Source organism: Rhinoraja longicauda, chromosome 26, assembly GCF_053455715.1.
Source record: "Rhinoraja longicauda isolate Sanriku21f chromosome 26, sRhiLon1.1, whole genome shotgun sequence".
NCBI classification, from domain to species: Eukaryota; Metazoa; Chordata; class Chondrichthyes; order Rajiformes; family Arhynchobatidae; genus Rhinoraja; species Rhinoraja longicauda.
The window spans coordinates 27162321-27180572 of NC_135978.1; the positions used below are offsets into that span (position 1 = coordinate 27162321).

Here is an 18252-nt window from a genome sequence, read left to right on the forward strand (position 1 = left end):
TGCCATTAGCTTTCTTCAGAGCCTGCTGTACCTGCATGCTTACTTTCAGTGACTGGTGTACAAGGACACCCAAGTCTCGGTGCACTTCCCCTTTACCTAATCTGACACCATTGAGATAATAATCTGCCTCCTTGTTTTTGCGGCTAAAGTGGATAACCTCACATTTATCCACATTATACTGCATCTGCCACGCATCCGCCCACTCACTCAACCTGTCCAAGTCACCCTGCAACCTCCTAACATCCTCTTCGCAGTTCACACTGCCACCCAGCTTTGTGTCATCTGCAAACTTGCTAGTGTTACTTCTAATTCCATCATCCAAATCATTATACATTGTAAACAGTTGCGGCCCCAGCACCGAGCCTTGCGGCACTCCACTCTCCACTGCCTGCCGTTCTGAAAAGGACCCGTTTATTCCGACTGCTTGCTACCTGTCTGCCAACCAATTCTCTATCCATGTCAACACCCTACCCCGAACACCATGTGCTCTAATTTTGCTTATGCCCTTATCATGTATCTGTACACTGTAAATAGCTCGATTGTCTTTCTGCTGACTGGATAGCACGCAACAAAAGCTTTTCACTGTACGGTACATGTGACAATAAACTAAACTGAACTGAACTAAGCTGTCTGGTTCGCCATGCTTGTTGCGTGCACAATGAACAGATTTCAATCCCGCATTAAGCCTTGCTGATCCTGGAATAATAACGACACCTCGTCCATGGGAGGGAGTGCAACATAAGTGGTGGATGCAATCACATTGGAGTGCCGAAACCAAACAAGTAATGATAATTGCACAGTCTTTCACCACAAGAGCCAGGTGCTCCGACACTGGGGATCGGATCAAGGCTTCTTGCTTTCCTGAGTACTTGGAACAGACGTTCCACCCAGGACTTGATGAAGAAAAGAGTTGTATCCTAAGATAAAGTTGCCTTGGGAAAGTCGGTGAGAGGGAGAGCGCGAGAGAGGTGACATTCTGAGGCATAAAACAGTCGGCAAGTGTAAAATCCTTAGATCTCGTTCAAACTTAAGCAATGTTACACAGGTCTACACGCGTGTGTGTGTGCGTGCGAGAGATAGAGAGTGTGTGATGGAGTGTGTCTGAGAGTGTGTGAGTGTGTGTCGTGTGAGTGTGTGAGATGTGTCTTCCTACCGCATAAAATATGGCTTAGCGTCGAACTCAGATCAGTGAGAAGTGAACTCCGAGACAGTTCTGTCAACAATCGCTCACTCAGAAGGCAGGCAAAGGGAGTACATCCTTAGGATTTGGTTGGATATGGCTTTTCATCTGCTACAAGGAACGTCCGATGGAGACCACGGGAAATTGAAGGTAGACGGACTAGGGGTGGTGGGCAGATGGACATATCGTTTTCACGGTCAGTGCAACGGTTCCCAGAGCTTACGTCTGGTGAAAGGGAGAAGGGCATGAGGTGAAGATAGAAGGAGAGCAAGGGAGCGAGGCAGAGGAGGCACGGCAGAGGGACATTAGGTGAGGTGGGCAGAATGGTGAAGAGAGGCAGAAAAAAGGAGGAGAGAGAGAGAGAAAAAAGGAGGAGAGAGAGAGAAAAAAAAGGAAGAGAGGGAGAGAGAGAAAAAAGGAAGAGAGAGAGAAAAAAGGAAGAGAGAACAAAGGAAGAGAGAAAGAAAAAAGGGAGAGAGAGAGAAAAAAGGAAGTGAGAGAAAAAAGGAAGAGAGAGAGAAAAAAGGGAGAGAGAAAAGCAAGAGAGAGAGGAAAAAAAAGAAAGAGAGAGAGAGAGAAAAAAGGGAGAGAGAGAAAAGCAAGAGAGAGAGAGAAAAAAGGAAGAGAGAGAGAGGGAGAGAGAGAGAGAGAGAGAGAGAGAGAGAGAGAGAGAGAGAGAGAGAGAGAGAGAGAGAGAGAGAGAGAGAGAGAGAGAGAGAGAGAGAGAGAGAGAGAGAGAGAGAGAGAGAGAGAGAGAGAGAGAGAGAGAGAGAGAGAGAGAGAGAGAGAGAGAGAGAGAGAGAGAGAGAGAGAGAGAGAGAGAGAAAAAAGGGGAGAGAGAGAAAAAAGGGAGACAGAGAGAAAAAAAAGGAAGAGAGAGAGAGAGAGTGTGTGTGTAGGGAAGAAAACAAGTGCGCATAATAATGGGAAAAGAGGAGTGGAGACAAGAGGCATGGGAACTGGCACCAGCTGCCTTATAAAGGAGCCATTGTGGTGAGCCAGTGGATTGGAAATTACTTGTACAGTCACAGAAAGAAAAACTGGCAGAAAATATGAGGGAAAATGAATTGCAAAAGAAAACAACAAAGAGACAGGAGTTATTGCAGCTTAGCAGAATAAGCTCACTTTGGTGAGCACAGACAAAGCTGATTAGGGTAAACCGCTGAGTAAGGAGAGGCCTTCAAAACTAATTATTCCGTTCATCCGTGGCTGAGGAGTTGCAAGTGAGAGACTTGGTCTCTATCACAGTATTTCAAAGAGTATTTGGTTTCTGTTTCAGTCATTGCTTAACAGCTTTGCACATCTGACCTCTCCATTGCGCAACTGGGGTCCAACTCAAGGTAGATTATCTTCAAACTCTGCTACATTTAACACTGGATATTAACAATATCTCAGACTGGAAATAAAAAATATCTAACAATTTATTTATCACCACATCATGTTGTTACCACCCCAGCAGGTAAAGCAGCGATTTTGAAAATTAATTGAACAGGACAGGCCCTTCGGTCCACTGAGTCCGTGCCGACCACCGGTCACCCCGTTCACACTCGTTCCATGATATCCCACTTTCACATTCCCTCCCCATACACAAGGGGGGTACTATACAAGGGGGACACAGTGGCGCAGGCAGCGGGTAGAGCTGCTGCCTCAATGCACCAGAGACCCCCCTGGGCTCAATCCTGACATCGGATGCTGTCCGCGTGGAGTTTACACATTCTCTCCATGACAGCTTGGGTCTTCTCCGGGTGCTCCAGTTTCTCCCCCCCCCCCCCCCCCACCCACATCCCAACAGATTTGGCGGTTAATTGGCCCTTTGTACATTGCCCCTAGTGTATGGGGAGTGGATGTGAAAGTGGGATAACATAGAACGAGTGTGAACGGGTGACCGGTGGTCGGCACGGACTCGGTGGACCGAAGGGCCTGTTTCCATGTTGTACCTCTTAGGAAAACTGCAGGAGAACACAAAAGCAGGGGTATCCCACCCACCTCTGAGCCTGCTCGCCACTCCAAGAGATGGAGTGGGGTGCAAATTCCTTTTGTGCATGGTTTGGTGGGTGCCAGGAACGCACTGCCATGGGTCGTGGTGGGAAGCAGATAAAATAGTGGTGTTTAAGAGTCTTCTAGATAGACATACAGATATGCAGGGATAGCGTGCAGGCACTGATTAATTGAATTTGGCGTTGTGTTCGATGATGACGTCATAGACTGAAGGATCTGTTCAATGTACTCACGGAGGTGAGACACTGAGCTACTCAGGCAAAAAGAAACCTCACAATGCCCATAATAACTGAGATCTGGCATATAATCTGGCATATGTGTAGGAAGTAGGGTTGCCAACTTCCTCACTCCCAAATGCGGGACAAGGTGACGTCACCGCCCCGCGCCCCACGTGACCTCACCCAGCCAGCGGCCACGTGCTCCCGCTCCACCAATGGCGGGAGCACGTGGCCGCTGGCTGGGTGAGGCAAGGTCACGCGGGGCGGTGACGTCACCCTTTGTCTCTTATTTGGGAGTGAGGAAGTTGGCAACCCTACTAATACTGGACAAGGGCGGTCCCGTACGGGACAAACCAATTTAGCCCAAAATACGGGATGTCCCGGCTAATACGGGACAGTTGGCAACCCCAGTAGGAAGGAACTGCGCAGGTGCTGGATTTCGCCAAGGGTAGACGCAAAATGGTGGAGTAACTCAGCGGGTCAGAAAGCATCTCTAGAGGAAAGGAATAGGTTGTGTCGCTTTTGTTTCCCTCTAATAGAGAAACATTAAAAGAGAGTATAAGAAAATAACTGCAGATGCTGGTACAAATCGAAGGTATTTATTCGCAAAATGCTGGAGTAACTCAGCAGGTCAGGCAGCATCTCGGGAGAGAAGGAATGGGTGACGTTTCGGGTCGGGACCCTTCTTCAGACTGATGTTAGGGGGGCGGGACAAAGGAAGGATATAGGTGGAGACAGGAAGATAGGGGGAGATCTGGGAAAGAGGAGGGAAAGGGAGGGACAGAGGAACTATCTAAAGTTGGAGAAGCCGATGTTCATACCACTGGGCTGCAAACTGCCCAGGCGAAATATGAGGTGCTGTTCCTCCAATTTCCGGTGGGCCTCACTATGGCACTGGAGGAGGCCCATGACAGAAAGGTCAGACTGGGAATGGGAGGGGGAGTTGAAGTGCTCGGCCACCAGTTTGGTCAATGTGGACCGAGCGCAGGTGTTCAGCGAAGCGATCGCCGAGCCTGCGCTTGGTTTCGCCGATGTAAAACATTAAAAGAGAGTTGATACAGACCCAATGAGCCGAATGGCCTCCTTCTGTCCTGTGACCATCCAGACAAGTTGGTCGAGCTGCTGCTTGACAGCGCAAGAGACCTCATGTGTTGTCTGTGTGGCGTTTGCACACTCTCCATGTGATGGTGTGGGTTTCCTCCGGGTGCTCTGTTCTCGTCCCACATCTCAAAGACGTGCAGGTTTGTAGGTTATTTGGCTTCCGCAAACTGCCGCTAGTGTGTAGGGAGTGGATGCAAAAGTGGGATAACGTAGAACTAGTGTGAACGGGTGATCGATGATCACTGTGCACTTGGTAGGCCGAAGGGCCTGCTTCCAAAGCTGTATCTTTCAATCCTTCAAAGGTATATCACAACGCTTAAGGCAGGCACTATCGCAACATTGAAGAAACATTTAGACAGGTACATGGATAGGATAGGTTTAGAGGGAAAGGGGCCACACACAGGCAGGTGGGTCTAGGGTAGATGGGCCATATTGGTTGGTGTGGGCACGTTGGGTTGAAGGGCCTGTTTCCACGCAGGATGACTCTGTCTCTATGACTCTAATCCATCAATCAATAAATTCAATTAATCATCAATCAATTCAACCATCAATCAATCAAACCATCAAACAATTGGTAGTAAATGAGACACGGTGGCGCAGCGGTAGAGTTGCTGCCTTACAGTGCCAGAGATCTGGGTTCGATCCTAACTACAGGTGGTGCCTGTACGGAGTTTGTCTGTTCTTCCCGTGACCTGCGTGGGTTTTCTCCGGGATCTTCACTTTCCTCCACACCCCAAAAACGTACAGGTTTGGAGGTTAATTGACGGTGTAAAATTGTAAATTGTCCCTAGTGTGTGTAAGATAATGTTAATGTGTGGGGATCACTGGGCAGTGGGCCGAGGGGCCTGTTTCCGCGTTGTGTCTCTAAACTAAAACTAAAGCTCTCATCCTCAAGCCCCATCATCGACAGGCCTCAAGCTCTTGGGGCCTGCATGCCCGATGGCAAAGGGAGACAGAGGCAGCTCTAGCCCCCTCCTTTCCCCACTGCGAACTTGGTGAAAGTCACAGGTCCCCACAACCCTCGGCAAGAGGTACAAAAGGTTGGTTCTGAGACTGTGGCCGCCACCGGTTCAACGAACAAAGAGAGGCCATTATCCAATTACCTTCCCAGGCGAGAGGCCAAACTGAAATACAGTATGAAACATCCTCAATTACCAAACTCCCTTCCAAATAACAGCCATTTTGTAAAGCTAATCAACCATTTTGGGTTGGCTGAAGATTCCTGTCTCTTCCACTCCACTAATACATTTCAAGAGAGTTAAGGGCTTGACATGAAGTACTGGTGGAGACAGGCTTCTCAAAACTCACTTATAATCTCACCGCACGGAGTGGCCAGAGAAATTCTTACAGGGAATTGTTTTCATTTAAAGATAGACACAAAATGTTGGAGTAACTCCACGGGACAGGCAGCATCTCTGGTGAGACGGAATGGGTGACGTTTCAGGTCGAGACCCTTCTTCAGACTGGTCGTGCTCCTGGATGGAAAAGTCAGGGGAGAGGGAGACATAGAAGGGTAAAGTGTGAAAACACAGATTAAAGGGGATGTTGATAGCTGTGGGGAAGGTGACAACGAGGTGTACATCAGTATTCATTTAAACCCCTGTAAACACCTGATCTCGAGGATCAGTATTAAATAGCCTTTTGGGGAACTGGGCTTTATATTAAACCCAGGTGCCAAAGGGCACAGGGATAATCGGAAAACAGAAGCACGGGACTGTGATGAGGGAACGTTTCCTCATGCAGACTGCAGCCTGCAGGGTTGGGTGGAAAGTGGAGACACAAGGAACTGCAGGCACTGCTTTACTAAAAAAGAGTGCCGGAGTATCTCAGAGGGTTAGGCAGCATCTCTGGAGAACATGGATAGGCGACGTTGTGGGGCGGGTTACATGGAAGCACTGAGAATTCAAGGAGCTGTTAGAGGGTGAGACAGAGAGTGTGTGAGAGAGAGGGGGTGAGAGAGTGAGGGGGGGTGAGAGAGAGAGTGTGAGAGTGAGAGTAAGAGAGAGAGAGAGAGAGAGAGAATGTGAGAGTGAGGGTGATGACAGGAGCCATTATTCTCCCCATCCCTGCCCAATTCACCTACGAGAGCCACCAGAACCTCAGCAATAAAGGTGCACGAACACTGTTCATGGACAGGTTATGACAAACTGTTCGTCAACATTTAGTCATCAGCTGCTCATGTGAAAGTGATGCTCTGGGTGGAAACTAGCAAAAATACAGGCCGCGTCTCATTAAATTCTTCCGGCTGTTTTTTTGTTAAGCTCCTAGATCTCAGTATTTCTACAAATCCAGTCTTGTTTATTTTGCTCCACCAGACACCAGCTGCTGGAAATCACTGCTGATTCACTTTGGCCAAATAACTCCTGAGTGCAGGCTGGCAGGCTTGGATATGAGTCCGAGAGAATCGATACCAGTGATGTTAGATGGGACTGAATGATTGATTGATCTATTGATCGAAAAATACGCCATGGAAACGGGCCCTTCAGGCTACCGAGTCCAGGCTGACCATCTATCACCCGTTCACAATAGTTCTGTGTTATCCCACTCTCTCACTCACTCCCTACAAATGGGAGCAATTTTACAGAAGCCAATTAACCTACAAACCCACATGTCTTTGGGGTGTGGGACGAAACCATTTTTGGCATCTAAAGCTTTCTCCACTTCCTTCCGAAGGTATTTATTCACAAAATGCTGGAGTAACTCAGTGGGTCAGGCAGCATCTCAGGAGAGAAGGAATGGGTGACGTTTCGGATCGAGACCCTTCTTCAGTCTGAAGAAGGGTCTCGACCTGAAACGCCACCCACTCCTTCTCTCCTGAGATGCTGCCTGACCTGCTGAGTTACTCCAGCATTATGTGAATACCTTTGATTTGTACCAGCGTCTGCAGTTATTTTCTTCCACTTCCTTCCAGTCAGGAGACCCATAAAGATTTGAACCCCCTTCCCTACCTTGCATTTCTCCTTCAAAGCACCTAGGGGTGCCAACTGTTCCGTATTAGCCGGAACATCCCGTATTTTGGGCTAAATTGGTTTGTCCCATATGGGACCGCCCTTGTCCCATATTAGTAGGGTTGCCAACTTCCTCACTCCCAAAGAAGGGACAAAGGGTGATGTCACCTTGTCCCATATTTGGGAGTGAGGAAGTTGGCAACCCTAAACGCACCCTAAGTATGAATTTCTTTGATCATACCTTTTATCGGCTGTTCTATTTTTCAGATATTTGGGTATTGTGGTTGTAGCCAAAGATACCAGAGGAACAAGATGGACCACTCCGTTGAAATCGCCTATACTGAAGTGTAGTATGCAAAGGAGCGTAACGTCCGCCATTTTAGTAGGCAAAACCCACCGTTCGCTATGCCTCTCGCAGTGTGATCAGTGTTTTGGGGGCACAGTATGTGTGATGATGCCATTAAAATGTAGAATATATCTCATGTAACAATTCACAGATTTTTGTTATTTTTCTTTTAAAATGTGTCTGCAAGTTTCTGCCTACTAAAATGGCGCCATAAAACACTGCGGTTTTTAGGGTCTAGTGGTTAATCTTGCTCTGCTCTATTATCGTTGGTTGTAGCCTAGTCCATCACACTGACCCTAGGGAAAGAATGGCCTGTTTCCATGCTGTGTGACTCTATGACTCTATGACAAATAAGTCCTTAACAAGATTCGAAGGTACGCTAAATCAATTTGTAATCAGTTTTCCGAAGGGCCAGACAAATAGAACAGGCAGCACATTAAGGCATTTGGGGCACTTTCTGCTCATCCAGGAGAAAGCCAATGTAGGAGGTCGAATCGTAACTGGATTCCTCCAAGAATGTTTTATGAGCTGCCGTAAGTTAAATTTCATCACTTTATAAACAGATCAGTGCTCTCTCAATAAAGCCACAGATCTCCCGCGAGTCATGTGAAGCGGTTTTACAAGAATCGGGGAGCTACATATGCAACGTTCTGAGATATTCTGCTGCCAAGGTGCAGTTGTGGCTTTTTAAGGATATTAATGTGGACCATTTGCAAATAAACATGATCGTAGGTCAATCAGAGTTTAAGTGCCTATTTTGATGGAGGAGAGCACTTTGGAGTTTTAGGCAAGTCAAAAACAACCAATGTGATGTGACTGACTAGCTAGACATTTTTTTTTCTATAACAACATGCAAGACCTTGGGGAAACGATGGCGGAGGAACTTGGCAACACAAGATGTAGGGGAGAAATGTTGCAACATAACAGAGAAAATATAACCACTTTCCCCTCTAGTGTCTTTACAAGAAATGGACTCTGGAAAGAAAAATCACAATTATTGAGTACATTGATAGAGTGGCACAGTACAGAAGGACCTTTGTGCCTCTGTTGTTCTTTGAAATGGATGCCAATCACTATCACTCCCTTTTGTTCTAGTCCTACAAAATGTTCTTTTCCAAATGTTTTACCAGTCCTGCTGTGTCCTATTAAGTGTGAAATCTGTTACATAAACACTGAGTTAAGAGAAAGATCAACGGATCAGAGTCGTTTATGGGACAGAGTGGGGTATCTTATTCACAGTGGCCAAAATTGGACATTAATCAAAATACCTCAGCTTTTGATCTGGTTGCAGCACTTTAAGTGATCATTGAGTACTTTCTTTACAATGTAGTAGTCTCTGGATTCTGCCTCACAATAGCCTGCAGTTACTTGTTGAGCTGAGTTTCACCGAACATCACAAAAGTGGCTTTCTATTCGGTTTCTTACCTTAGGAGTAACAAGAGAAACTGGCCGGTGGTGCATGAGTAGGGTTGCCAACTGTCCAGTATTAGCTGGGACATCTTGTCTTTTGGGCTAAATTGGTTTGTCCCGTGCGGGACAGCCCTTGTCCCGTATTAGCCCCGGGGGGGGGGGGGGGCCTGTAGGCCCGGATGATGTAGGCCCGGACGCTGTAGGCCCGGACACTGTAGGTCCGGATGCTGTAGGCCCGGATGATGTAGGCCCGGACGCTGTAGGCCCGGACACTGTAGGTCCGGATGCTGTAGGCACGGAGCTTTAGGCCGGGACGCTGTAGGCCAGAGACTGTAGGCCCCGACAGTGTAGGAAAAAAACTGCAGATGCTGGTTAAAATCGAAGGTCGACACAAAATGCGGGAGTAACCCAGCGGGTCAAGCAGCATCTCTGGTGACGTTTTGTGTCGAGACCCATCTTCAGACTGAAGATTTAAAAAAAACTAAAATACTTTATTTCTGAGTGTTGTTTTTCACAAGCCAACCTTACCCTTCCCTCCCCACCCTCTCCCCAGCCCCACGACAGACCCGACTAAGATTAAACGGGCCCTGTAACGCACGGCTCAGTTTGGGCACGGCGATCTGCGGGCAGTCTCGGTCCCCGGCGCTGTGTGGGCCGCCCCGTCCCACCGGTCGCTCCGCACTCCCCCCCCCCCCCCCCAGGCTCAGTGACGCTTCCGGTCCGGGCTCCGGCTTCTGATGCGGCCACTCCGCCTCTTGCCCGTAGGGGGCCCCCTGACGAAGCCCCAGTCCACGCTGATGGGTTGCCCGGCCAGCACCGACCCGTTCAAACACTCCCTGGCCACTGGTGCCTCCTTGTAGGTCTCGCACTCCACCAGAGCGCAGCCCTTGAGGTAGCGGTGCGCCGGTCCAGGTTGAGGTGTGGGTTCTTGATCTCACCGTACTCGGCAAACTTGGCATGGACCCCGGTCACCAACAGGATCCTCCCCTCCACCGAGCGTTGAAGGCCCGGCTCGTCGCCATCTTGCTCCACGGAGTCGTAGTCTTCTCGCAGCCTGGATCGAGCGCCTTCCTCTTCTTCGCCTTCTCCTTCAGTTTGTGGATACCTTCGTCACCCATGGCAAGGTCCTCACTGCCCGACTCATGGAGGTCCAGCAGAAGATGGGTGACGATTCGGGTCGAGACCCTTCTTCAGACTAAGGATGGGTCTTGTTACCCATTCCTTCTCTCCCGAGATGCTGCCTGGCCCACTGAGTTACTCCAGCATTTTGTGTCTATCTCCGGACAGTGGAGGCCTGGGCGCTGCCTAACGGAGGTTGCATAACAACCCATCTCCCGGCCCGGGCGGCCGCCATTGGTGGGGCGGGAGCACGTGGGCACTGGCTGGGTGAGGTCACGTGGGGCGCGGGGCGGTGACGTCATTTTGTCTCGTATTTGGGACTGAGGAAGTTGGCAACCCTATGCATGAGACCTTGGGAGCGATGGACAGAAACAAGGTGAACATGGACACACAAGAGATGCCATGTAGGCATTCAAATGGGGGATTGAGGGAGAATGAAGATGCTTGAATCTTGAGTAAAACAAGCAACTGCAGGAGGGACTCAGTAGGCCAGGCAGCATCATATCATTCATATCATATATCTACAGCCGGAAACAGGCCTTTTCGGCCCTCCAAGTCCGTGCCGCCCAGTGATCCCCGTACATTAACACTATCCTACACCCACTAGGGACAATTTTTACATTTACCCAGCCAATTAACCTACATACCTGTACGTCTTTGGAGTGTGGGAGGAAACCGAAGATCTCGGAGAAAACCCACGCAGGTCACGGGGAGAACGTACAAACTCCTTACAGTGCAGCACCCGTAGTCAGGATCGAACCTGTGTCTCCGGCGCTGCATTCGCTGTAAAGCAGCAACTCTACCGCTGCGCTACCGTGCCGCCTCGATGGAGGGGAACGAGGAACTGCAAGTGCTGGTTTACTAAAAAAGACACAAGGTGCTAGAGCAACTCAGCGGGTCGGGCATTGATCCAGGGATGCTACCTGACCCACTAAGTGATTCCAGAACTTTGAGTCTATGGGGGGGGGGGGAAATGGACGGGCGATGTTTCAGGTTCGGGACCCTACTTCAGACTTGCGAACATGTAATGCTTGGAATATTTTGTAAGTGCAAAAATATTTCGAACAACTGAAAGGGCAGGTGGCTAGCTGACCCTGTGAGGTGACAGCTCAACCCTTGTACTAGCTGGTTAGCAGGGAGCAAGCCAGCTTCATCAGAAGCACTAAAAATGAACATGGTTCCAATCTGTACCGTGTTCTTGCAGCTGCCACCTGCAGCAACAAAACCAACACTTTTACATCAAACATCTTTAGCAACAAAAACTTCCCGCTCACATTCTGCAGCAATATGTGCTGACTGTATTAGGAGAACTCTGTGAAACAACTATGCAAACTAGCTTAGCACGTGGATAATATTAAGTCGCATTAAGTCAACAGTCACGGGCTCAAGAATTGAATCCCTCCATTCAGATTCCCAAAGATGCCTCATCTCACTCATCTCATTCCAGGGCACTGTGGAATAAAGTATATTCCTACATTTTGAACCATGCAAGCAACTAGTCCATTTAAGGATCCTCCATTTTGATTTCGTAAGGACACGTGATGACAACTTTTTCCAAGAAATACCTTTATTTTCATCCCAACGACTCGAAAACCTTGAAATATTTGGGTTTAGGTTCCTCAGGGTGTAGAGACATTGAAGGTGACGTTAATAGCAGGTGGCTAGATGTTCCTAGGAGGTGGCACCCAAGGCCCACGTTCACGCAAAGTCTTCATAAATTTGCAAGTGATACGAACAGAATTAGGCCATTCGCCCCATCAAGTCTACTCTGCCATTCAATCATGGCTGATCTATCTCTCCCTCTCAACCCCATTGACATTCGGCTCTTCAAGTCCACTCTGCCTTTCAATCATGCCTGATCTATCTTTCCCTTTCAACCCCATTCTCCTGCCTTCTCCCCATAACCCAGACACATGTACTAATCAAGAATCTATCAATCTCTGCCTAAAAAATATCCATTGACAGCCACCACAGCCTTCTGGGGCAATGAATTCCACAGATTCACCACTCTCTGACTAAATAAATTCCTCCTCACCTCCTTCCTAAAGGTACATCCCTTTATTCTAAGGCTGTGGCCTCGGGTCCTAGACTCTCTCACTAGTGGAAACCTCCTCTCCACATTCACTCTATCCAGGCCTTTCACTATTCGAGTCTTCAGTCTTCCAAATGAATTTCTAATGAGTCAAGAATCTCAACTAAAACACCAGCCAAATTTGGATTAGATGGCTTATTCTGCTTTCTGCTGCTGTTATTCTAGGGATGCAAGTTCTTTTCAACAGAAATTAGAATCCGAAGAAGCCACAACAAGTGAAATGGATGAGAGACGGCAATTCCTCAGACCACTAGTGTTCCCAAGGCCGTCTCCAACACAACCCAATGCTCTCTAGTTGATGGTACATCACTGAGCCATTACTTGCAGCTGGTTATGGAAGACTACCTGTTCCCACAAAAAGAAAAAAGTGTTGCTCAATTTAACAAGATTCAAGGCACAAACCATTGTAATTTAGCTAGATATGGCACTAATACAATATGGAACCAAGACAGGTGGACAGCCTTAAGACAGATTTCAGCCATGCACCATTAACTAGATGGTGCTTTGCTCCCTTTGCTAAAATTGGGATTGTAGGGAATTCTGGCAGCTGGGAAACACACTGACGTCAGTCCAAGGCCTTGTACTTATGATCACAGGACAAGTGCCAACTCCTAAAACAAGAATCTTTGTCCTTCTCCATGGATTAACACCGCCATTTCAATTCTTTGTATTCCCCCACATCTTAATCCACTCTTACCTTGCCAAACTGCTCAAAGTACTGCTTTACGTCATCGACCACCGTGTTTGCCGATAATCCGCCTACGAATATTTTCTTTGTTCGAGTGACCATCTGAAAAAAAGACAAGAAGAAAGAGTTTAGTGTTTATTTCCTTGAAGTTTGTGTAACCTACAAATAACCTAACCAGGGCATCATAATGGACGAGAAACTCCTCTGTTTGAGCTCAGCAATAATCCACTGTTAAATTAGGAAATCTTCAGAAAGGGGAATGAAATAAAAGGCTTTTTAAATTTGCATGATGTATTTTCACGACTGCAAGGATTGAAGAATAAATCGTGGAGGTCAATGAAGAGCGGGAGGATATTTATCGATTCTGACCCCCTGGAATACATACGCCCATAAAGGAATACAGAGAGGAACAGTGTGGAGAAGAGGGAAGGAGAGCAGTGGCAAGGCAAAGCAAGAAGGCGCCAAAGTAAGTGGGTGGGAGGGGTGAAGGGAGGGTTGGAAAGAAAGAGAGAGGAGAAAAAGACACTGAAGACTCCACACAGGCACTAGCCTTTGCACACTGGGCAGTGGTAAAATATTCACTCTCAATGAAAGGGCAAAAAGCTCTATGTTTTGACTGTAATTTTTATGTCATCCTTACATTAGACTTTTAGAGACTTTAGACCTTAGAGATACAGTACAGAAACAGGCCCTTTGGCCCGCCGAGTCCGTGCCCACCATAGATCACCCTGTACACGAGCACTATATTACTGAAGCCAATTACCTACAGACTAGCACGTCATGGGAGGAAACCGGAGCATCCGGAGAAAACCCACGCGGTCACACGGAGAATGTACAAACTCTGTTGAGCCAGTACCCGGGGTCAGGATGGAACCCGGGTCTCTGGTGCTGTAAGGCAGCAACTCTACCGCTACACCACTGCGCCGCTCAGTGATGGATAGATCTCAGGATGGCGGGGGGAGCTGCCGCTCTACTGCCTTATGGTGCTCTTCATTTTTCTGGAAAAACTTTTCCCAACCTGTTGAATCCTTCCCGATAGCATCTCTCTCTCTCTCAGACTTGGCATCATTCCCAGAAATCTTTATTTCCACCATCATCACTGCATCCAGAGACATTGTCTAAATTGTGCGCACCGTGTGTATTTTGAACTGAAGCATTAACTCCATTTCTGTTCACATGTATTTCCAACATTTTGTGTGTTTTTTTTAATTCTGATTTTTTCCAGCAGAATTGAAGAATTTTACTCTTAAGGAGAGTTTTCTTGACATGATTGGAATGAGACAGATATAAAGAGTAAGAAATCCAATGACTGCCACAGGGCACATTTCATTCAGGGTTGTACTGAAAATTGTCAGCTCAAAACGCCGGTTACAATTGAGAATAAGGAGTAGAGAGGTCCATCAGATGAAAGATGGTGAGGCCGGAAATCAAAGTAGATCAATGAATGGAGGGTGAATGGAAGGTGGGTGGACATTAGTCCACAGGCAGCAATGTTGAGGATGCAGCTGATTTTCACCAGACTCTGTATCCCAGTGTCTTTAAGAACTCATGGTTTAAACATCACCTGTTTCACAACGTGGAACATTATCCACTTTCCAACAGCTGCGGACTACAGTTCCTTATCCCGAGAGGAACAGAGAGCCAATGGTATGAGACTAGATTGCACAGGGGATATTGTAGGGAGAGGGTTTGGTGCAAACATGTCGTAGAACGGTCTCAGTGAAACTACGAATTAATAATAATCCAGAACAGGGCACTTAACAAAGAACCACAGAGAATGTTATACAAAAGGTGGACCCCGGGTAACGAACGAAGAGAGACTTACGAAACCCCAACTTTATGCAAATGCTTTCACACATTTTTAAAGTTAGTACTTAGAATGAGAAAATGTTTTGTGATACAGATAGCCCTCGTTATAACAGACCATAGGAGTTGGGGGTAATGGTGTCTATTATTGCCAATTGCCCACTACAACCGAGTTAGGGGTGGGGGTTATATAAGACAATAACTGCAGATGCTGGTACAGATCGAAGGTATTTATTCACAAAATGCTGGAGTAACTCAGCGGGTCAGGCAGCATCTCAGGAGAGAAGGAATGGGTGACCTTTCGGGTCGAGACCCTTCTTCAGACTGATGTCAGGGGGGGCGGGACAAAGGAAGGATATAGGTGGAGACAGGAAGATAAATGTGGTCGTAGAGTAGGAGGGCAGGAGAAATCACAGAGGGGGAGCAGCGAGAGAGCATGTTGCTAAACTCTCGTCGAAGAGAGGAGGAGAACTTCTTCAAAGTGGAGGGGGTATGTATGTACAGCACTGGAAAAACAGCCAATAAACATACACCAAACAAGACGGACATACACCAAACAAGACGGGCTGGAGATAAACCTTGAAACAAACACTTGAAAGAAGTTGAGAAAGTAAAGTCAGAAAAATAGGCAAGACAAGCTGGCATGTGGATAGTGGCATTTAGAGGCTTTTGGATCGGCAATGGAGGAATATGGATCACGTGCAGGCAGAGATTAGTTTAAATAGGCATAATGTTCAGCGCAGACAATGTGGCACGATGGGCCTGTTCCTATGTTCAATATCTTCACACAAGAAAAACAAAGAGAAGTAGACCATGTGGAGAACCCAGCCAAGTGAACAACGCTCTCACTTCTGAGTCAGGGGGAGTAGGTCAAGTCTCACTCCAGATCCAGGACAGAACTGAGGGAGTACTGTACTGTCTATGGTGTTGTAGATTAAATGAATGTTAAACCAGAAGCGCACACTTATTTTGTCATGAGACACATAGATTCCGCATTATGATTTGGAAGAATCACTGTGCAGGCCGACATCACACAGCCTGGTCTCTGTGACCATAATCACACTGACCAGACTTCCTCCCACTGACTCCATCTACACTTCACGCTGCCTCGGAAAAGCAGCCAACATAATCAAATACTTGTCCCACCCCGGTCATCCTTCTTCTCCCCACTCCCATCCGGCAACAGGTACAGAAGCTGGAAGCACGCACCACCAGACTCAGGAACAGCTTCCCCCCTCTGCCTTTGGGCTCCTGAATGGTCCTTCCATAAGCTAGGGTGCTGTTTGATTCACTGCTAACCCATTGCGGACATTGGACTTTGTCTATGAAACTGGTGCACTACAATGCTGAGAACTATGTTATGTACTCTGTATCTTCCCCATTATACTTGAGTTTAAACTGATTGTATCTATGTCTGTATACCTGACCTATTTGCACAGCATGCAAATCAAAGTTTTTCAATGTGCCTCAGTACATGTGAGAATAATAAACCTAAACTAACAGCTGTAGAATTCCGTGTCAAATGCCAAGATTTATCCTTCAATCAACATTTCTAGAAAAACATTAGATATTCAGAATCAAACACTCTGGGAGCCTGCTGGGTACAAATTGAACCTTCTTAAGTTATATCAATACCCATACTCAAATCTGCTTCACTGGCTATAAAATGTTGAAGACATTCAGCGGCACAATGGCGCAGCAGTAGAGTTGCTGCCTCACAGCGCCAGAGTCCCGCGTTCGGTGTTGTCTGTACGGAGTTTGTAGTTCTCCTCGTGACCGCATGTTTTCCCCGGGTGCTGCAGTTTCCTCCCACACTCCAAAGACGTGCAGGTTTGCGGGTTAATTGGCTTCAGTAAGAATTGTAAATTGTCCCCAGTGTGTAGTGTGTGCTGGTGTAACAGGGATCGCTGGTCAGCACGGACACAGTGGGCCGAAGGGCCTGTTTCCGCGCTGTATCTCTAAACTAAACAAACTTTTTAAAAAGGAACACAGATAGAAACCCAGAAAGACACACACATACAGACATTCACACAGGGAAGAAGCTCCTGAAAGGGGGCAGCAGCCTGGACAATTGTAAATGTCTCCACTTCACAACTAATACCAGCATCGGAGAAGTCATAATTACCTGTGTACTTCCATGACAAATTTCACCCCATAGCAACGTCAAAATTTTACAGACACTTAAGGCAAAATCACAGAGTCATAAACAGAGAAACAGGCCTTCAGCCCAACTTTTCCATGTTAGCCATCGAGTATATCAATACAACCCCATCTCCCAACACTTGGTCCATAACCACCCATTGCCCACAGCACTCATTGAGACTCTCCTTAAACTGTGAGAGAGTAAATCATGAAGTAAAACATTGAAAGAGAGGATAAAAGAGTCGTACGTAGAAACGTAGGTGAAAATAGATGTGAAACAGCAGCAGAGACAGGCATTTGGCAAGGGAGGAGAAACCAAAACCTGCAGAGATGGGTTGTAAAGTGGAGGTTTATGTGCACATTGACACAGGAAAGACAGGTGCAAGTAGACACAAGGAAGGCAGAGTTGCAGATTTCAGCCACACACGTCCAAAAAAGAGTTAATAGATTTATAAGCAGAGTGAAGCAAAAAAGCAGACTTTTTCTTTACTACCAAGCTGCGTGCAGCAGTCTAAGTATAGCTGAATGATTCAGCCCAGAGTTGGGAGAGGGGCAGCAGTACTCCAAGACAGCCCTCCTCTACACACTAATTATACCTTGACCTGTGGCTATTTAAACGAGGGCCACTGGTAAACAAAGTAAATGCTCAATTTATTCATTTCATCTGAAAACCTAATCGGGAAGCACAAAATTACAAAACAGCACAGCGAACTCGTAATGAACATCATTACAGCTCGATAATAAACAGAATTATCAAGGTTTACTACATAGACTGTTTGAGGGCATTCACCCTCCTACTCAACATTAAATTGCTTGCCTGACTTAATTTTCAGGCTTTCAGTTGATACAACACCCGGGAAAACAAGCAAGTATTCAGCAACGGCTGAAAGGGAAGGAAGCCTTTGGAATTTTTTAGATTTAGATTTAGAGATACAGGCCCTTCGGCCCACCGAGTCCGCGCCGCCCAGCGATCCCCACACATTAAAACTATCCTACACCCACTAGGGACGATTTTTACATTTTGCCCAGCCAATTAACCTACAAACCTGTACGTCTTTGGAGTGTGGGAGGAAACCAAAGATCTCGGAGAAAACCCACCAGGTCACGGGGAGAACGTACAAACTCCGTACAGACAGCGCCCGTTGTCAGGATCGAACCTGAGTCTCCGGCGCTGCATTCGCTGTAAGGCAGCAACTCTACCGCT

General features: G+C 47.2%; 1 protein-coding gene across 17 annotated transcripts in view; it reads right to left on the bottom strand.

Annotated features, from left to right (window-relative positions):
• The window catches only part of msi2b (musashi RNA-binding protein 2b), a 474710-nt gene that overhangs the window by 316339 nt on the left and 140119 nt on the right, over positions 1–18252 (bottom strand). For all 17 annotated transcript variants that reach the window (XR_013548937.1, XR_013548936.1, XM_078422300.1 and 14 more), the window contains exon 6: positions 13110–13202. Coding sequence is in view for 15 of the 17 variants with exons in the window: in XM_078422300.1 (XP_078278426.1) it covers positions 13110–13202 (93 nt within the window). In the remaining 2 variants the exon portion in view is untranslated. The remainder of the gene's footprint in view (positions 1–13109; positions 13203–18252) is intronic.